General features: G+C 49.7%; 1 protein-coding gene across 2 annotated transcripts in view; it reads right to left on the bottom strand.

Moving 5' to 3' along the window:
* Positions 1–301: 301 nt before the first annotated feature.
* The window catches only part of SLC6A17 (solute carrier family 6 member 17), a 49,144-nt gene continuing 27,655 nt past the window's right edge, over positions 302–21,790 (bottom strand). The window contains exons 7-12 of one of the 2 annotated variants that reach the window (XM_017499304.1): positions 7,978–8,219; positions 7,526–7,718; positions 5,163–5,355; positions 4,249–4,408; positions 2,400–2,562; positions 302–1,927 (exon numbers count right to left, since the gene is read on the bottom strand). In XM_017499304.1, the coding sequence (XP_017354793.1) occupies positions 1,559–1,927; positions 2,400–2,562; positions 4,249–4,408; positions 5,163–5,355; positions 7,526–7,718; positions 7,978–8,219 (1,320 nt within the window). In that variant the 3' untranslated portion in view covers positions 302–1,558. The remainder of the gene's footprint in view (positions 1,928–2,399; positions 2,563–4,248; positions 4,409–5,162; positions 5,356–7,525; positions 7,719–7,977; positions 8,220–21,790) is intronic. The other variant, XM_017499306.2, reaches the window with a different exon arrangement.

Genomic DNA, 21,790 nt, shown 5'->3' with positions numbered 1-21,790 from the left:
CATCCATCCATCCCTCCATCCATCCATCATCCATCCATCATCCATCCACCCATCATCCATCCATCCATCTATCCGTCCATCATCCATCCATCCCTCCATCCATCCATCATCCATCCATCATCCATCCATCCATCCATCCATCCATCTCTGCAGACATTTACTCTTGGGTCAGGTTCCTCCCTGGCTGCACTCTGAGAATGGGCTCTCTTCCAGAGGAGTCCCTGAAGATAATGGCGGATGAGGTTGCTGTTGTCAGCTGCAGCCTCCTGCACGGGCTGGCCTCCATCCTGAAGACCAGCCCTTGCCTTTGGCAGCCTCTACTGTCCACAGCACTGCCTGTGGTGCTGGCCACTATGGGCCAGGGAGGGTTGGGAGAGGTTTCCAAGGTGTCTGCACATGATGTGCACACGGGGTGGCTGTGCTTTTGCAATAAGGAGAGTGAGTGGTGGCTCAAAGGGGCAGTGAAATTATCTGTCTTTCCCCAGGAGTGAGGTTTCCTGGTGATAAGCCCCTGAACTCCGGGAACCCCTGTTCCAGGGGAAAAGCTGCCACTAGACAAAACATTGGGCCCCAGGTGAGGAGGGCAGGGAGTGTTCTTCACAATTGTGCTCCTAACCATTTAATTTGTGCTGGGAACCAACAATTTGTGCTCTGGAAACCTCTCCTTGCACTGTTTCCTTCTCTCTCCAGGAAAGAGGCAGAGGCCACCACCCCAGAGGCAGTGGGCTGGGGAGGGGTGCTGGGGACAGGGAGATGGCTAAGCCCTAATTGAGGTGGGGAAGGTTCTGGTCCCAGTCACTGCACTCCCAGGCAAGACACAGGAGCTCACACCACCCACCCCAGGCAGGGCCAAGGACATGGGAAGATTCCACCCAGGGACCAGGGCGGAGGAGGTTCCTTACCTTCTGCTACCAAGGCTCAAGTTCGGGCCGAGGATAGCACCCACCTTAGACAACAGAGCTTGGGTCTTCTGTGTATGCCCTCCCCACTCTGAGCCCTGAGCCCTGGCACACCTGTTTCCACCTCCGCCTTCAAGCAGGTAGCCTTTTGGGCTGGGAACATCCCCTTCTGGGCTGGGCAGGATGGTGTCCTGTTCTCATGGCAGAGTGATCCAAAGTCCACTCTCCTTCCCCAGCCCCAAGGCCCTCACCACCACCATCTGGCAGCTCAGGGAACCCCAGAGCCCTAAGAACTGCAGGTGGCAAGTTAGAGAGAGAGAGGGAGGTGAGGGCCTTCTGCAGTGGCCACCTAGAGTCTCCCATGGACTGGGAAGCAGGACTGATGGATTGTTTCAATTACACGGCTGCAATCTGGTGGAGGCTTTTGGAGGGCTAGATGAGTGGGGTCCTGAATTGGGAAACCGAGCTGCTCCCAGCTTCCTGCTCAGGGCTAGGGAGTAGTCTACTGGGACTGAAGAGGGGAGTGAGGCAGGGCAGATCCTCTCTTCTTGGGCAAAGGGCCTGGCCTGGGCCTGGTGGCCACCTGGAGGAAGAGGCCAGGCCTGGACAAGTGGACAGGTTGAGCACTGGGAGAGAGGTGGGCAGGGCTGGGGCAGTGGTCACAGCTCCGACTCAGGGGTGCTGGCCAGGAGGTAGCCGCTCCCATAGCGTCCATTGGGGTTACCACTGGTCTCCAGGGGCGATGTGCTGCCGGGCCCCAGATAGGAACGGTGAGTGGGCATGGGGGAAGGTGCCTCACTGGGCACCTTGCTGAGGATGAAGCGGGTCTCATCATTCTCCTCCAGGTTGGAGATGTCCTTCATCATGCGGCCCTTCTTGTAGGACACGGAGAGGGTGTTGGAGCCATCAGAGAGCAGGTGGAAGTGCCGCAGGAAGAACACCACAGGGATGGGCAGCACCGCCACGACGATGAGGGTGATCAGGATCGCCATGGCCCAATTGGGGAAATACAGGTAGCGCTCGGCAGCCTGCGGATGGACCGCCTTGAGGGCTGCTGCCTTCCCCTCCCAGGCCCTCCAAGACCGCTCTCCTGCCCTCACCCATGGCCTTCCCCTCCTCTCCCCTCCCACCATCCTGGCCAGGCACAGGCAGGGATCGGGGGTCGACAGGGGTTTACCTGGTCACCTTAGTGAAGGGGTCTAGGGTGGTTTTTACTTCTATAAAATGGACTAATTTCATTCCACAGGCATGGAGAGAGAATATGGGTTAGAAAGACTGGATAAGTACATTAATCTTTCTGAGACTCGGTGTCCCCATTTGTGCTACAGGGATGATGCCACCCCTGTCTTTGGGTTGTTGTAAGATTGTGGTTTAGGTGTGAAGGCCCTGGCAGGGCCTGGCACACAGCAGCTGCCCTAGAAAGGGGTATCCCTATCAGTGGTTGCATTAAAGGCCTGGGAAGATGCAAGTGTCCCGGGGATTTGGAGCCCCACCCCTCACCTCCTCCTTGATCCAGGCGCTGTAGCCCGGGGGCGTGACCCCCAGCTGGATGACGCTGGCTGTGGTGAGCACAGCCATGCAGAGTGGAGACACAAACTTCCACATGTAGAAATAGAAGCGGTAGGGGCGGAAGCCCAGCATCTCCGTCAGCTCCTGCATGAACCTGCCGGGCATCGCAGAGGGTCCAGCAGTTGGCATCCCTCAGTCACACCTCCCTCTTCCCCCATCACCATCTCCTCCAGAAGGTCTTCCCAGTCCCGCCCTCCTGGGCTCTTCTATTCTTCACATTCAGTGCTCATGTGTGTGGTCCGGCTGGCCTCTGGGAAGGCTCTACTGTCCTCCTCTAAGCCTCTGATTCTGTCACATCACGCCGCATCCAAGGATATGATAGAGCCCACCAGACACAGCCTGGGCAGGTGCACGTCTGTTTTTTGTATCGACAGCTTGTGTGTCCCGGCAGTGCCTAGCCCCTTCACCCTGGCCTGGCTCAAGACTTCCCCTGCTGGCAAAGCGGTAGAACTGCATTTCTCTAGTGTCCAAAGGTAGAGAGCTGCTCTGACTCGGGGGTTTCTAACTGAGTGAGCAGAATACGGGGAGGCAGCCAGGTTTGTGCTTGAATGACATACAAAAGAATCATCTTTACCTCAATAACACCTATCTGAAATCTTGCATTACTTTCTATTATATTATGAATGCAAGCAACCACAGTAGTATTAACAGTACCTGTGACTGTCACCAATAGATTAAATTATAGATATTCGCATATTACATCACGTTATTGAAGATATCTATATTGATCATCATTGATTTTCATCACTACTTCAGTTATCACTGTTATTAGCTCTATAGCTAGATCTTATAACAATGCATTAAAGTGCTCATACATTAATTACTATATCACAGATTTTAAACAGTATTTCGCTATTTTTCGATATAATTAGTTTCTTATATAATCCTACATATTTTATCTTATGTATTTAAAATAACATTCTGAGGAGGAGGACAGGGGCATCACCAGACTGCTGAAGGAGTCCGGGACACAAAAACTAGCCCGAGTACCTTATGACAGTGTCTGCAGCCCCGGCCCACCATGGGAGGAAGCAGAGGTGTATCCTTTTCCCCCACTCCCTGGCCCCACCCGTGCTCTTCTAGGAAGCAGATGGCCCCTGTGAAAGAGCCCCACTGCCAAACCAGGTCCAGGCATCAGGGAGGCTCAGACCGAGTGGGTTAGTGGAGGTGGGTCTTGCCAAGGACAATGTGGCCACAGCCAATGCTGACTGAGTCAGAGAGACCTAGTTCTAGAACTCCTGGGAACACCTACGTGCCCTAACATGAGGGATGAGGCCGAGAGCTGGCCGCAAGTGTACAACTGCCCTAGGCTTAGGCTGTGAGACCCAATCCTTTCTTATGGCTGAATCCTCTTACCCTGCACGACCCCACACTCGGGGCCGAAACCACACCTCATCTCATACCCCTATCTAGGTCCTTAACATTGTGAACCAGGCTGCTGAAGTCTATGCATTCTCTGAGGGCCAGGGCCTCTTGTAGACCCACTAAGCCCTTCACAAACGTAATAATTCTGAAGAGCTGGTACCCAGGAAAGGTGCTATGATAATTGAAGAATGATGCCAGGACCTGTACCCAGGACACCCAGTCCTCAGCCTGGTTCTGTCTCTCCCTGGACAAGTGGCCTTAGGCAGTCATGTCCTTACCCGATGCCTCAGTTTCCCTAAATATCTGTAAGGGCACTTTCAGCTCTGCCATTGTGACTCTACGATCTGCCTCTCCAGGAAATCATGATAGGACAGACCCCTCCTCCCGTCCCACCTTTCCCCCACGTCCCCCTTACTTCTTGGTTCCATAAATCCAGGCCACAGCGATGTTCTCAAGGATGACAATGACAGTGAGTGGCAGGGTGGCGGAGTAGTCATCGAACATGGTGACAAAGTAGTTTCCGGAGCGCTGGACGAACAACAGCCCCACGAAGAATGCAAAGACACAGCAGCCCACTACAGAGAGCCGGGAGGCCGGTGTGGGGGCAAAGGTGCAGGGTGGGTGGGGCTCGGGGGGGGTCTCGGGGGCACCCAGGCCCCTCCCATCACATCCCTCCCCCAAGCAGGCCAGCAGCCCCCCTGCCAGCAGGCCCGGTCCTGCACCAGGGATCCAGATGCTGATGTTGTGAGCCCCGCTCTACTAGTCGGGGAGCAGCTGAGGAAGGCATGGTGTCTAACTTTCATCCCATGCCTCTACCCTAGCACAGTGCCTGTGGCATGTGCTCTACTTGGTTGCTGCATTTAACTTCAATGATTCATCTGCTTGTTTTGCGTCTTTTTCTCCACCCTAGTTTCCCCACTGGAGAACAGAAAGATATCCCCTCTGGGGATGCAGCTGAGAGGTCTTCCTGTATGGAGCCCAGATCAACTCAGCAGACACCAAAGGGAACTGTGGACACAGCCTGGGACCAGGAGTGACAAAGATGGAACAGGGTGCAAGGCCAGTGAGCGCCCCTGCCCAAGACGACTCAGCAGGCCCTTGGGGAGAGGGGCAAGTGAACCAACAAAGGGGCCTAGGCCTTCCGGCTCCTGTTTGGTCCAGATTTCCAAGTAGCTTTCTCTTCCCGGCTTGTGAGTCACCGAGTGGCACAGCCAGGCTCCAGCTGTGTCCCGGTGGGCGGGTGGAGCTTTCTGGGTGTGGGGTCTGGAAGGCCTGTTGTTCACAAGGGCAGCCTGCAGGGCCTGGGCATGGGGGGCAGGGAGGACTTACCTGTGAACATCTCCTTGGGCACCTTGAAGGTGTCGATGATGGGCGTGGTGATGCCCGCCATGGTCCCGATCATGCTGCCCAGGCCCAGGTTGATGAGCATCAGGAAGAACATGACAGACCAGAACGGGGAGGCGGGGAAGTGCGTCATGGCCTCAGTGAAGGCTATGAAGGCCAGGCCTGTGCCCTGCACGGACTGAGGGAGGGGGGAGAGCAGGACCCATGAGGCCACCCCTCCCCAGGGAGCCCACCATTTTCTCCCCTCCGCCCTTCGAGCTTTTGGAATTACGATTCCCTCTTTCACAGACGTTCCCGCTCCCACCTAAATCCTGTTGATTTTGGCCAGTGGGTCTCGAACTTTAGCAGGCATCAGAATCTCCTAGGGGTAGCTCAAAAACACCAACTTGGGAGTTCACCTGTGGGACCTGAATCTGCAGGTTGTACCAGGAACCCAGGTGATTCAGACAAAGATGCTCATGTTTAGAAATACACCCAGCTCAGGACCCTCCTCCTCTAAGATGTCTTCCCTGATTGCTCCAGCCACACTGTGGCCGCTCCCAGCTCAGAACTTCTGAACTGCAGATCTTGATGCGGTGGTCCCAACCTCAGCTCTCAATGGAAGCACACTGGAGCCTTTAAAAATACCGACACCTGGGTCTCATCCAGGACAATGACTGGATTGGTCTGGGGTGAAGCTGAGTGTTAGAGTTTTTTTAAAACCCAGGAGCTCTAATGGGTAGCCAAGGTAGAGAATCACTGCTTTAATGCTTAGGCCCCTGCTTGTGGGTCAGGGGACCACACACTGCCCCCCGTCACTTATACATTGCCCTGCAGTGTTCAGTGATTGTAAGGGAATATTTTTTCCCTGAGTGTATTCTTGTCATTTGAATGCTATCGGAGTTGTATTGTATGAAAATGCTGCTATAAACCTAGTTTTATTCAGAGAACCAGGCTACGCCCATGAGAACTGGGCAGGGTGTCAGAGCATGTAGAAAGGGGAGGTCCTTTATACTGCTAGGGCAGGGGTCCTGAGATTAGGCTCTTTTGCTCTTGATCACCTGGGAAGGGGCTGAGGTCCAGGATGCAGTTCCCTCAGCATTAGGACAGTGCCAGTCCAATGGAACTAACTTTTATTTTTATTTGTATTTATTTATTTATTTATTTTTGAGAAGGAGTTTCGCCCTTGTTGCCCAGGCTGGAGTGCAATGGCGCGATCTCGGCTCACTGCAGCCTCTGCCTGCCCGTTCAAGTGATTCTCCTGCCTCAGCCTCCCAAGCAGCTGGGACTACAGGCATGTGCAACCACATCCAGCTAATTTTGTATTTTGAGTAGAGATGGGGTTTCTCCACGTTGGTCAGGCTTATCTTGAACTCCCAACCTAAGGTGATCTGCCTGCCTCAGCCTCCCAAAGTGCTGGGATTACAGGCATGAGCTACTGCGCCTGGCCTGGAGGTGACCTTTAACATGGAGCTCAGACTTTTAACATGGAGCCCGGGGAAAGCACCCCTCCCCCAGTCCCATGAAGGACAGGGTTGGCCCAGGCTGACAGGAGCCGGCTCCGCCCCATGTGAGCCTTGGTTCCAGCCTGGTTCCCAAGATGCTGTAGGTGTATCTCTTTCCTGTTACCCCTTCTAACAGAACAGTCATTTTGAATGTGTCTAGCTATGCAAGTATAAATAGAAGCAAGGTGTCCTAACTTGGGCCTGAGCATTAAGAAGGAGTCAGCATCTGCCAGCCTCACCCTAAAGTCTAAGTGTCATCGTGGCAGGGGGACTGAAATGGGGATAGCTGGGAGAGGGGCAGAAGCATCAGGGGTGGTTCTGAGCATGGGCTCTGGACCCAGCTACCTGGATTTGAACCTGCCTCTCTTACTAGTTGTGAGACCGCGATCAAGCCATCCACCTCCTAGGCTACTCATCTGTAAGGTAGAAAACAATATGAATACTCAACTCACAGAGCTGTCACGAGCGTCAAAGGAGACACACAGCAATGGGCAGACACTAACTTCAACACCTCTTTGATGCATACGATGTCAAGGCACCCTTCTGAGTGCATTACCTATGGCAGTGACTGGTGCATGAGAAGCCCACTCAATAAATGGAAACACCATACCATATGCTTACTGTGATTTCGGAGAGGTGTGTGTCTGTCTTACTCTCTGTCTAGGCCCAAGCCTACCTCTGGGCAGGGACTTTGGCCAATACCTTTCTTCCCTTTCTCTCCCTCTGGACACATAGCAGGTCCTTGCTTACTAAGTTAACTAATCACTGCCTGTCAGCATCCTAAGGCCTGAGTGCAAGCTCCAGCCAGCCCCAGCTGCTCTCTGGGTTCCTGCCTGTCCTGGGAAGGGCAGCCTGTCCCCACACCTTGTCCAGCTCATCCTCCAGAAGGCAGGGGTCAAGGCCCAGGGCTGAGAACTGGTCCTCCTTCACAGTCATGATGACATTGTACATCTCCATGTAGTCCTTTGTGGTCAGGTGGGAGAAGTTGACGTGGGGTGGGATGAGGTCCCGGCTCAGGACGTTGGTGTTGAGGTACCCTAGGATTTTCTCAGCATTTCTGCAGCACAAAACAGAGAGGGCCAGGTAGGAAGGCAGGGGTGGGCAATGGGTGAGATCCTGGAGGCTCTTCCCAGGCACCAAGTGAGACCCGACAGAGACATCTCTGAGCTTGTCCTTGTGGCCTGGAGCTGGGGACAGAGTGCTCCTCTGATCTCCATTCCTCAGCCTGAGTGGAGGGGACCTCTCCCCATGTATACCCCCCTGCCCACTCCTGGGTAAGGTAGACGGGGAGGAGGGACAGGAGAGATGCCACCTACTCGACCACACACTTCTCATTCATGATGTTGGCCTTGAAGCCCAGCACAGCGAACACCACGAGGGTGGCCAACACCGACGTGAAGAAGTTGATGAAGGACACCAGGGCGGCATCGAAGTGGCAGTTGTTGTCCTGCTTGTTGTAGCTGGAGAAGGCAATGACACCACCAAAGCCCAGGCCCAGGGCAAAGAAGACCTGGGTGGCTGCCTCCCGCCACACCTGGGGGTCCAGCATCTTGTCCAGCTATGGCGGAGGGCCAAGGCAGGAGGAAGAAAAGAGACACAGAGAAGATGGTTTTATTCACAGGCATACCCCCTTTCTCAGCCTCAGCGGAGGTCAGAGGCAGCAGGCCATGGTCGTAAGAAGCTGTGTGACCTTGGGCAACTTCCCTAACTCTTCCGAGCCTCAGTTTCCCCAATACGCAGTAACAAGAGTACCAACTCCAGAGGATGATGGTGAGGCCTCGGTGCGATAACATAGCTGAGTGCCTACATAGTGATTTTAACTGCTGCCGTTGCTGCCATGCAGCCATCATACTAAGGAACATCATCAAGGCCATCACATACACTCATAGTGCACAGCTCTAGAGAGTGCCATTCACTTAGACTACAGTGTGACAGGTGCCTCCTAGAGTCCTGGGGGGAACAGCCTCCACAGCAGCATGAGAAAACTGAGAACACCAGAATCTCCCTGACGCCTCCTCCATCTCAAACTCCTCTACTTCATGGAACAAAAAACCCAAACCACTTAGTTCTCCCCCACACAGCCCCCCACCACCACTACCCAACCTGAAGCACAGAACCCAGATGCTTCCTGGGGAAAGGGCCCCCACCTAAGCCTCCATCTGCCCTCAGACCTGACAGGAGCCTGAACCGTGACAGCATCTGGATGGCATGGGGCAATTTCCAAAGCCCCTTTCAAACTCATTTCTCTTTTACTGTTTGTTCCTTGGGACAGGGACCAAGCCTTGGACCCAGCACAGAGCTTTAGGGTCTCAGACAGATCCAGATCCAAATCCTGACTCCCATCTTTAAATGGTTATGAAGCCGTAGGTAGGTGGCAGTGACTGTGTTATGAGGCTTAGTTTACTCCTCTGAAAAAAGGGAATAGTACCACAGTCTTGGTCTCAGAGCAAATGTGAGGATCAAATGTACAGCAACAAGTAATGCCTGTACATGGGGGCGCTTAATCCTAACAAAATGACGCAGGCCTAGGCAGGACAGGGTATTTTGTGCTTTGTGGGGGGCAGGGAGCAGGGGTTACTATACACATTTTTAAAGGGTAAACTGAGAACCCAAAGATGAAATTACTTGCTCAAGGTAATAGAGCTGGTTAGTCGGGGCAAAGTGATCACTAAAATATAGATGTTCTGGGCCAGGCCTCTATCCTCAACCCCAGCACCAGCTTCTGACTCAGTTTGCCTGTCACCTCCACTCTTTTTTCTTTTTTCTTTCTTTTTTTTTTTTTGAGATGGAGTCTCACTCTGTCACCTAGGCTGGAGTGTAGTGGCGCAATCTCTACTGTAACCTCTGCCTCCCGGGCTCAAGCAATTCTCTGCCTCAGCCTTCTGAGTAGCTGCGATTACAGCAACCCACCACCATGCCCAGCTAATTTTTGTATTTTTAGTAGAGATGGGGTTTCATCATCTTGGCCAGGCTGGTCTTGTACCCCTGACCTCGTGATCCGCTGCCTTGGCCTCCCAAAGTGCTGGGATTACAGGCGTGAGCCACCACACCCGGCTGCCTATCACCTATACTCTTTAAAGCATTTTCCCCTGTGACCTGTGCTGCTGAGGTGAACCTAAGTGACCTCACTCCAGACAGACTGAGGGAGGCAAGGAGCCAGCTAGAGAGTTCACATCCCTGTGGTGACAGGCCCTGTGTGGGTCTGGGCCTGGCTGCCCCTTCTGAGTACCTGTGGGTAAGTCCTCATCTGAACAGCGAGGTGCTAGACTTTAGGGTGTGTCTGGACTTCAGCTGTCTTTAATATGACAGCCCTAAACAACAACCAGGACACAGGGTGCACCTGCGGCCGTCTCAGCAGCTTCCTAGGCACATCTGAATATCTGGCGACCCTCCACCAGCTGAGACGATGCTGGCACGCTCAGAGGGTTGGTGGGGCAGTGAGGTTGAGGGTGGCACCCCATGCTGAGGGGAAAGAGGTGGGTATGGCAGTTGAGCCTTTGAGCTTCAGGGCCTGGGCACAAATGGAGACCCAGGAGGACTGTCTGGTCAGAGAGTATGTGTACTCCAGGGGAGGTTAGGGTCCCCCATCCAGCACAGAATAAGGAAAACCATCTTTAGTCCACCAAGAAAGCCCAGAACACAGACCTTAAGGATCTAAGGGCCCCTTGGCATCCACGACGAGACCCTCTCCCCAGCCCACCCCTGGGTACTTATTAGGTGTAAGGTGTCAAGGCTTCCCTGTAACAATGACATGCAGCCACTCATCCATCAGTCTCTGAGCACCTGCTGTGGGCCAGGCCTGGTGCTAAGTAATGCAGAGACCCAGGAACAGAGGCAAGCAGGGTCTCCACCCTTGTGAAGTTTACATTCTAGTTGGAGAGAGGCACATTGGTCAAATGGTCCCACAAACAAATGCTAAATTGCAAATGTGACAAAGGCCATGAAGGCTGGGCACCCAGTGCTCGGAGAGCACATAACAAGGGGGTTTGAACAAGTGCGAAGGCCTGGGGAGGCTTCCTAGAGGAAGGGGTCTTCAAGCTGACATCTGAAAGCTGATGAAAGTGAGCCTACGAGGGGAGGGAAGAGCATTGGACAGAAGGAACAGCATGGGCAGAGGTCCTGAGATGGGACAGAGGCTGGTGTGTAAAAGGGAGTGGAAGATGCCAGGGTGGCTGGGGCAGTGAGGGTGACGTGGGGGTGGCACGGGTGGGGATGGGAGAGGAGAGAAGTTAGATCAAAGGCCTGTACAGATCCTGTCTTCACCCTGAGAAAGCACCCAACCTGAGAAGCCACCGTGGGGTTTGAAGAAGCAGAGGCACAAGCATCTGCATTTCCAAAAGAAATAAGTGGATGCAGCAGGCCTTCCAGGAAGCGCCTTCTGGGGTCTAGGCTGGAGGGGACAGTGGCTTTGCTAAGGGGTGGGCGGTGCCAATGGAGAGACCTTAGGGATGGACTGGAGATGGGAGATGCTGGCGAGGAAGAGGCCAAGGCTGAGGTGAGGGCCATGTCTCTGGCCTGCATAGCTGAGCAGGTGGTGACGACGGGGACAGTGGGAGAGGAACAACAGGTTGATGGTGTTGGGCAGGGAGGACCAAGACATTAGTTCTAGAAAGGCTGGACTGAATGTGTCTTTAAGACACCTAAAACGAAATGCCAAGTGGTCCGCTGGACAGATGAGCTGGGAGTCAGAGAGAAGCAAGCTGGAGACAGACTTTCTGAGTAGCCGGTTTGGGGCAGCGGCCGAGGCTGTGGCTGCAGTTACAGAGGGAGAGGCAAGAGCCTGGGGCCGCGTCCGTCTCCAACACTGAATGCAGGGAAGAGGGAGAGTCTCCTGAGAGGGACTGAGAGAAGGAGAAGTAGCAGAGGCAAGAGGAAAGCCCAGAGAGGACTGGGTGGCGGAGGAGAAAGAGTCAGTGCTGCCAGTGAAAGACCCTGAGGGAGTCTGCACGGGGCTTCAGGGACATCCTCAGAGCTGCTCCCTGGCAAGAAGCCAGGTGAAGTAAAGAAGGGAGAGGCAGAGGAGAGGAACTGGAGGCAATGTGGATACGCAGGTCCTTGGGGAAGCAAGCCTGGGATCAGGAGGAGGGCAGTATCAGGAGAAAGCTATGAAATCAACAAAGGGTTGTGTTTTTTTGTGTTGTCTTGATTTGTTTTTTGTTTTTGTTTTCAATGGAGTGTCTTAAGCTGGAGGGCGGGTGGGGAGCTGTCCATAGGCCCACCCTTGGGCTGCTGATTTGACAGAGGACAGAGGGAGGACAGGATGGGGCAGCTGCCGGCAGGTTTTATAGTCGGTTTCTGTCTTTTGTCATCTGAGGGAGTTTCTTGGCAGCTTCTGTTTTTCCTGTAAAGCAGGCGGCAAAATCATCTGCTGGGGATGAGTGTGCCAGAAGGGAGGTCAGAGGGTGTGGAGGATTGGAAGGGTTTAAAATAGCCACAGCGGAGCGTGGGAGGACCAGGTGACCAGAGAAACAGGGCCGGGCTGTCCAGTACTGCTGGGGGCCCACCACCCTCGCACAGACGGATGTCTGGTTTTTAAAGTAAGATGAAATGTTATCTTCTTTACAAAAGTAATACAGGCCCAAGGTTCCTTATCTAAAAGCCCTGGGGGCTGACTGGTTTTGGAATACAAGCTTTTGTTTCTAATTTAATTTGAGAAAGGTAATGTGGTGCATATGCTACTTAATTACATAACACCCCCAGCGGGGTCTGGGGCAGCACCCTGTAATCAAACACATTAGTATTTCTGTGGCAAAATAGGAATATTCACACTAAGTGAATCAATAAAGACTATAAATAGCCTCACATCTGTGCAGGTCATTTTGCTTCCAGATGAGTTCTGGAGGATCAAAACCAACTTTTGTTTGTGGGGCTATTTGGATTTTGGTATTGTGGATAAGGGAATAGGGGCCTGTACTGTGCTTAATAGAAATTTGGAGACTAGAAAAGGAGAAGAAAATAATCATAGTTCCACTGGGAAAGGACTTGTGTGAATTCCCATCTCTTGGGTGAGTTTTTGAAAAATAATCTTTCAAGAATGCTCCAGAAATGGGCAGAGAGGTGACTTATGCCTGGAAGGCATGCTGGCTGGCCTTCTCTGGTATTCGCAAATGTCAATCACAACAGCCCTACCGCAATCTGCTGGAGCCTGGGCGCTTTTCCCAGGACCTCACGGGAGGATTCTGAGCAGTTTGCTGAGTTCTAACTAGGAAGAAGTATGAGATTTTCTAAGAGAAGGAATGTTGAGATTATTCAGTTTAGCCTAGAGCTGCCTCCTTACATATTTTAAGTTTGGCCTAAAGGTTTCTCTGTACATCGTGAACAAGACAAGTGACAACAGAGGATGAACTTCTGGCCAGACTACAAGTGGAGGTGTACATAGACCGAAGCCTACCCTTGTGCCAGTCACTGAGTTTCAGCCAATCAAATGTGGCCAACTGTTTGAATCGAGTTCAAATGAGGCAAACGCCGAGCTGTGACCGATCCAGCTGTTTCTGTACCTCACTTCCATTTTCTGTAAGTCACTTTCGTTTTTCTGCCCATAAATCTTCTTCCATCACGTGGCTCTGCACTGGACTCTCTGAGCCTACTCTGGCTCCGAAGGCTGCCCAATTCGCCAGTCGTTCATTGCTCAATTAAACTTTTACATTTAATCCAGCTGAAGTTTTGTTTTTTGTTTTTGTTTTTTAAACAAGATGAGCACAGTTCTAGTCATGTTGCTTGCATGTTGAAAAATCTGATGGTTCCTCACTGTCTTCTAGAAAATCTTTTTTCATTCCTTTATGTTCTGAGCACTCTAAGTGCAAGTAACTTACTATTCTCCAAAAGCACCATGGTCTTTCACACCTCTGGCCTTTGCCTAGGCTGGAATTTTTGCTTGAAATTCCCTTCCTCCTATTTACTTTCTGGTGAACTCCTACATATTTCTCAAAACCCGCATGACTATCATCTCTTCTTTAAAGCTTTTCCTGATTGCCTCTGGTCCTTGGATTCTCACAGCTTTTGTCAATATCCATGTTGCAGGTTTATGTGTCTCGTCTTCCTTTCAACACTTTGTGCTTAGGGGTGCAGCCCATCTCCTGCTCATGTTTGTGTGAACAGTGCCTGGCACATGGGACAGAAGGTGAGTTGGGAGCAAGAGAAAGACTGGACAAAAGCCGACCTTTTGCTATGAGTTGTGAGCTGAGCAGGAGGGACCAGACATGGGGCTGCAAAGTTGTAGCAGCCTTTTGGGCTAAGATGCTGTCTTCTAGAACAAGAGGATGATCTTAGGACTTCAAAGTTCTACTTTCTAAAACATGGGTATTTTAACACTGGCTTCATCTTATTCTCCTTTCCTCTCCTCTTTCTTTCTTTTCTTTTCTTTTTTTTTTTCGTTATTGTTTCCTTTGTATCTATGTCAATCATTTGTACAAAAAGTCCAGACTACTTGTAAGACCTAAATTCATATCATCATTAGGACTGCCGTCACTCCCTAAACCAAAAAAGTTTAGGATAAATGAAGACGTGAATACATTCCTCAGCCTAGTAACAGTTCAGGGCCAAATTTCATAAATGGAGGCAGCCACTCCTGGGAGGATGCCACAATCCTAAACTGCAGATCAGAGCTGGCCCTATAGCTTGGAGATTTCTTGGAGGATGGAATATTGGACGATTTTGGATGAAACAAAAATTTGTTTGTTTGTTGAGATTGTTCTTTTTCCACTAAAAATTATGGAATATTTATTATAAAATGTACAAAAGTAGAGAAGACAGTGTGATGAATACCCATCACCTACATACGCATCACCCAGCAAATTGATGGAACCAAATCTGACATTGATAGGGCCCAGGGAAGCATCTGAGAGTGAACTTGACCTCTGAGGAGAAAAATGCCTGGTGCAAGTGGTCCCTGGGCACACTCCCTTTCAGCTTGCAGCTCGGAGGGGTACTCTTGCTGATGAAGATGACCACAGATGCCCAGCACTAATCTGGGGGTAAATTGAGCCTAGCACCTTCAGTACAGAATGCCTGTTGTTTTTTGCATTTAAAGAGGCTCTTTCCAGGACTCCTGGGGTGATGGTGCATGATTCTAACAAGTGACAACAGAGGATGAAGTTCTGGCCAGACTCACAAAGCCCCATCCCCCTTCCAGGCATCAGGATGTGACTGCAAGAGGAAGATGGGCAATGGGCTTTTCCCTCAGAAAAGAAGGCACACCCCCTCCTCCGGGTGTCTGCTCTAAAACAGAGCAACAGCTTCCTACCACTTCTGCAGCACAATGGCTGAACTACTTCCTCGAATAGGGAAACAAAGTGTATCAAGACGTTAGACTCAGGGGAATGATGATGCTTTTGAATCCACAAGAAGCTGCTGCGCCCTAGCCTGTGCGCATGCGTGACGGGAGCACACACCCTTGCTTCTCAGCACTGCTGTGCACCTGCTGGTGTGGAGCCAACCAGGGCCATGAGGCACCAGATGGCACTGGAGCACCGGGCTCCTCCTGCCCAAGAACAGTGTCACCTTCACAAGGAACGAAGACAATAATAGCTAACATTTACCACGTGCTCTCCACTTGCCAGGAGCTGTCCCAAGCACTTTCCCGACAACCCCACTGGGAAGCTGCCACTGTCCACCCATCTTGCCATTGTGGAAACTGAGGCCCTGAGTACAAAGGAACTTGCCCAACAACTGCTGAGTGAGGAGCTAGTCTCAACCAGATTATCTGGCTCCAGAGCCCACACTCTGGTAATAAGGCTGGGCCACCTTCATCATCCTGCTGAGAAGCCCTCTCTCTAACTGTGGGAGTCAAGAAACTCCACCCCTAACCTCCGCCCTTAGGCCTTTAGAACTTGCAGAGATCCCACTTCTCTTCTCTAGGAGTTGATGCACACCTCTGATCCCTCTGTCTCCTTTTTCTCATCCCTGTATCCTGAACACCTGGTTCTTCTTCTCCAGATGTACCCATGATGTCAGTTTCCTGTGTCCCCCTCCTGTGATACTTTACACATATACCAGCAGAATACACACATATACATTACATACACATACACGTCCATGCACATGAATATGTGTGAGTGTCCTCCTCTTTTCCCTACTGTCCACACCAGAGTTGTCATGGAGCTCTCCACACTCCTAGGGCCATTGCCCTTGTTCCCAGACTCGGCACTTCCTTGATGTGCTGAGTTGGGAACCCACAGAGTCCCAGAGCTCCTGGCACACTGCCCCTTCTGCTCTTGCCCACTCAGCCTCCTCGCTACAGTTACCCACTCTCTTTGCGCTTCAGTTTTCCCATCTACACAGTGGTGATAATAAGAGTACCAACCTCTCCCGGGTTGTTAGAAGGTTTAAATGGGTTAATATATGCAAGGAGCACACAACAGTGCCTGGCACAGAATAAACATTCATTGTAAAATACAGGCTGTGTAAGTACCTCACTGATTGTTGGAAACAGTCTGCTTTCAGAGACGTTCAAATGTGAAAAACTGTCAATCTTGGAGTTGCAGAGTGTTAGCGATCTCCACGCTGGAGAGTCCACTGCTCACCCCCCACCCCTAGCCTCCAGGGGCCCTTCTTGCTGCTGCTGTCCACACATTCCCCCCACCTCTTATACAATTACTCTACACTCACTGCTCCTCAGCTCTCCAAGTCCTCCTCCTCCATTCCTGCTCTCAGATGATCACCTTGTCTCCTACATCACTGAGAAAAATGTCACAATCAAGAGAGCTCTTCCCCACAGCATCTCACCTGCCAGCATCCACTCCATGGGCTGGCCTTTCCCTCCAGCTGCTATGGGGACTGTGTGTGGTCCTAGCTGAGACCAACTCCTGCAGCTGAGTACTGCAGTCTCTCCCTCCTGCTCATTTCTCCTCTCCTGCAACGTAAACTTCCTCCTCTTTTTCAAAATTTTTAAGTGCACAATTCAGTCGTTTTAGTATGTTGTGTAACTATTACCACACTCAACTTTAAAATCTCTTCATCACCCCAAAGAGAAAGCCCATACACATACAGTCAGTCCCCATGACTCCCCCAACCTTGCCACAAGCCCAGTCCTTACTGCTAATCCACCTTCTGTCTCTACGGATTCACCTAATCTGGACATTTCATATCATTGGAATCATACCATGTGAGGTCTTTTGTGTTTGGCTTCTTTCACTTACCTTAAGGTTTTCCGGAGTTGCATGGCAGTGTGTATCACTGCCTCATTCCTTTTTATGGCTGGATGATATCCCATTGTATGGATATACCGTCTTTTAAAAATTTATTCATCAGTTGATGGCCATTGGGTTGTTTCTACTTTTTGGCTATAATGCACAATGCTGCTATGAACATTTGTGTACAAGTTTTTGTGTGAATCTGCTTTTAGTTCTCTTGGTGCCTAGTGGTGGAATTGCTGTGTCATATGCTAACTCTGTTTAACCTTGTGAGGAACTGCCAGGCTGTTTTCCAAAGCCATTATACCATTCACATTCCCACCAGTGGTGTATAATGGATTATTTCTATCATGTAAATTGTGTAATAACACCCTCGACCCCATGGCCCTCTCCAGTTACCATCCCATTTCTTGTTTCTCTGCTCCTCTACAGCAAAACTCCTGAGAATAACTGGTATCTATTTCTTGTCTCCAATTCCTCACCTCCCATTTTCCCTTCAACCCATTATTGTTAGCTTTGTCCTCAGCACTCCACCGAAGTAGCTCTTGTTGAGGTCACCAGTGACCCCTCTGTTGCCAAGTGCCTCAGTCATTTCTCAGACCTCGTCACCTGACCTCTCAGCAGCTTTGGATATGGCTAATCATTCCCTCTTTCTTAAAACATTTTCTTCATTCTGCCTCTAGAATGTCTGTCTGTCTGTCTGTCAGCCTGCCTGTCTCTCTCTCTGCTCCTATTCTTCACACACCCTCAGCCCACCCATCCCTCCCTCAACCTCTAAACACCAGGACCCCAGTGCTCAGCTCTCTTCTCTGTCTTTGTTCATTCTCTAGGTGATTGTGAACCAATCCATGGCTTTAAATTCTCTCTGTTATCCCAGACTCCCAAATGTATACTTCCACACCTGATCTCTAGATCCGTACATCCAACTGCCTCCTCAGCATCTCCATGTGGAGATCTATTTGATATCTTAAGCCTGCCATGTCCAAAAAAGTACTCTTGATGTTCCCCACCAAATCTGCTCCCTCCACTGTCTTCCCTATCTCCATAAATGTCAACTCCATCCTTCCAGCTGCTCATGTAAAGGGCCACAGTCATCCTTGATTCTTTTCTTCCTCTTACACCTCACAACGAATTCAACAGCAAATCCTGTTGACGCTGCTTCCGAAAAGTATCTTCCATCAAATCAACACTCATCACACCCCTTGCCATCACCTGGGCTCAAACCCCAGTCCTCTCTCACCTGGAGGACCTCCTAGCAGGCCTCCCTGTCCTGTCCTTACTCCCTCGGATTTTCTACAGAAGCCATTAAGAGGCTTAGAGTGATCGTCCTAAGACAGAAGTCAGATCATGCTGCTCCTCTGCTCAAAACTCTCACTGGTTTCTCTTTTCACCAGAGTAAATGTCAAACTTCTTACCTTCACCTCCAGGACCCTCATGATCCAGGTGTACGTTGCCACGCACCATATGTCCTACCTCTTTCCCCTCCTGTTCAAGCCACACTGGCCTCCTTGAATATGCCAGCCACAGCCAGTCTCAAGCCAAGCCCTTTTCACTCATTGTTTCCTCTGTTTGGAATGGAACACATTACTTCCAAATATCCACATAGCCTATTCCCTGACCTCCTTCAGGTCTTCACTCTTATGTCACTTCTCAGCGAGGAGTTCCTTGACCATACTGTTCATAACTGCAACTCATCTCCCCAAATGCCCTAAATCTTCTTTTTCTGCTTTATTTTTCCCCTTGGCATCAACAGTTAATGACAATTTTTTTATCTTATATTATCTGTCAATATCTGTCTCCCTCCACCGGAACGTAAGCTCCCTGAGGACTGGGAAGTCTGTCTTTTTTATTCACTGCTAGATCCCAGGACTCAGAACAGTGCCTGGCATGTAACAGGCATTCAATAAACCTTTGTTGAATGAATAAGTGAATGATGGTTATTTGGGCTGTTTTCAATGTTTTTCCACCAAACAAATGCTGGAATGATCAACACTGTACAATGATCGTTCTGCTTATGTATGAGGACATCTGTAGGACAAATATGTAGAAGTAAAATTGCTGGGCTGAAGGACATGAACAGTTGTAATTTTTATAAACATTCCCTGAATGTTTTGGTAGTTTAAAATTCTACCGTAATCTACCACTTTATATTGAACAAATCACGTGATTAATTGCATGGTAGCCCATGCTGACCTGGGTTTTTAACTACATGGAGAGAAAGTAATCGGGAGAAAAGCTGCCCAAGGAATTCAAGAAGTTCATTCGCCGTCAACGTGAGTTACTGACCTGTCAACGATGCGAATGGAGCATCATGGCAGCCTGGCCACGTTGTATTCATTATACCCGGTAACTGTCTGCTTGAAGACATGAATTGCAAAGGCCAGGTCTTATAGCCTGAATTATTTCTGATGTTAGAAGGCTCTGTGGAAGGGAAGACCTTCTAGGTCATTTAGCATAATCTGTGGAGTGCCTATGCTTCTCCCACAGGGGTTTGGAGATGCCCTGGCCAAAAACTTTTGGACTCTGCCAGGGGTACTAAACAGCACGACCCCTGGGGATGTCACGAATGGAGCAGTGCACAGCATGGACAGCTAGGACAGCGATCTGGTAATTTACAGCACCATTCTATGGCAAGAACTCATTGAAATGGCTCCTAGGAGCCCTCATATCTCCCCAATATCGTGCTGAAACAGTCATGGCTCTGCAACTATAGTTTGCCACCTACAGACTGTCAGGCAATTGTTTCTGAGAGTCAGCCCACTCTTTCTGCAGATGATTTGGAGGGATTTGTAAATAGGAACTTCATCCCAGCTATCACCATTGGCCTCACTTGCCTGACTCCCTGAGGAGGCTTGGATGGAGCCCCATAGAGCTTCCTTCTCAGCCAGCTTGGCTCAACTGTGGGGTATGGGATGGGCAAAGGCAGACTAGCAGTAGTGTGATGGGGTTTTTGTTCCTAAAAAACCTTTCCTGCCCATCCCCCAAAATATGGGTTTGTTTTTAGCCATTCCCAGGAATATAAGAAGGAATGATTATAGATGAAATTGTAGACTAGGGGACATTTCTATTTAACCCTCCACTCTTGCCACCTTGCCTTCAGCCACCAATTTTCATGAAGCCAGTTTATCAGCTGGAGAGCATGGATGTGGAGTCTGTGGACCTGAGCTCAGGTTTGCCTCTGCTTTTCGCCGCTGTATAGCTTCAGGAAAATCACTTTATTTTTATGTTTATTTTTAATTAATTAATTTTTTTTTGGAGATGCGGTTTCCCTACTGTTACCCAGGCTGGTATCTAACTCTTAGACTCAAGGGATCCTCCCACCTCAGCCTCCAAGTAGCTGAAATTACAGGCACACACCACTTCACCTGCCTCCTGGATTTGATTTTTTAAAGTCTCATGAAGACCCTGGCCTCTGCAAATGCCAGTGGATTCACATGGTTTCCTGAACATCCAGGAAACTGTTTTAGAAAGAAACACCCCTTACTGCTCAAAGTGTGCATAAACCGTTTTGCATCCATCTAATTGGCAGAAATTGAAGTCTGACAAATGTGGAACAACTGGGATTTTCATGTGCAACTTGTGGGAGTGTTAGCAGATACAACCATTTGGGAGTGCAATTCAGTCAACATCTAATAAGACTGAAGATATGTATACCCTTTGAGACAGCAATTCCACTCCTAAACATATACACCCTGAAAAACATGTATGCACAAAGGCCTGTTAGTGTTTATTGCAGCATTATTACCAATGGTGAAAACTGTAAACAAATGATCATTAACTAGAGAATGAATAAATAAATTTCAGTTTAGTCCTACAGTGAAATACTATCCATCCATGAAAATTTATGCACCAGAGCGACATACCACAATCAGTAAATCTTAGAAAATCATGTTAAGCAAAAATGAAAGCAAGTTGCACAATACATATAATATAATGCCACTTGTGTAAAGGTTAAAAGTATGCAGAAATGCTAAACATTGTTTATGGATACACACACATGCATAACAAATTTCAAAGACTGTATGAGCAAGACAAATCCCAAATTCAGGATAGTGGTTGCTGCAATCCGAATGTTGGTGTCCTTTGAAAATTCCCATGATAGAACCTAATATTCAGTGTGACAGTATTAAGACGTGGGGGTCTTTGGGAAGTAATTAGGTCATGACAGTGGAGCCCTGATGGGACTACTGCCCCTATAAAAGAGGCTCAACTGAGCTCCCTTGAACTTCTGCCATGTGAGGACGCAGTGAGAAAGCACCATCTTTGAAGCAGAGAGTCCTCACCAGACACTGAGGCTTCGTGCCTTGATCTTGGACTTTCCAACCTCCAGAACTGTGAGCAATCAATTTCAATTGTTTATAAATTATCTAGTCTAAGGTACTTTTGTTATAGCAGCAGGAATGGAGTAAGACAGTCGCTCTCTTTGGGAAGGGAAGGGAATGGGACCAGGGAGGGCTACACTGGCACTTTAGTGGCATCTGTAATACTTTATTTCTTAAGAATTTTTATTATATGATTAGATATGTGTTTAAGTGCATGAGATATTTCATCACTAAAGAGATCATTTAAAGTGTGTCCAAATCCAGTGGGGAGAAGTATTTTGCATGTTGAGACCAGTAGCTGCTCCTGTGCATCTGTTCGTCTTGCTCCTAGAGTTACATATAGGGGGCTCTTAACACCATTGAGGGGCTCACGTGGAGACCTTTGTGAAGTTCCTCACTTAGGAACAATGCCAAAATATCTAATTTCCTCCTAAAGTTTAGTAAAGTAGAACTGGAAAACTGAAGTGAGTATTTTAGACTGATCATCGTTCTAGAGATACAGTTAGAATTCCTTAAAAGCAGTTGGCTTTCTTTTCATGCCTGTTTTCCCCCAAAGAAACCAGGGTTTTATTTTTTCTTTGTCAGGTATCACATGTTTACAACAACTCTATGGGGAGCTACATGGCACAGGATTCACAATCATGCCGCAGGAGATTGTTAAGTGCTTCATAACCTTT

The sequence above is a fragment of the Cebus imitator genome, unplaced genomic scaffold, assembly GCF_001604975.1.
Source record: "Cebus imitator isolate Cc_AM_T3 unplaced genomic scaffold, Cebus_imitator-1.0 Scaffold256, whole genome shotgun sequence".
Lineage (NCBI taxonomy): Eukaryota > Metazoa > Chordata > Mammalia > Primates > Cebidae > Cebus > Cebus imitator.
The sequence above is the reverse complement of the archived record's forward strand: the minus strand, read 5'-3'. Positions and strand labels throughout refer to the sequence as shown.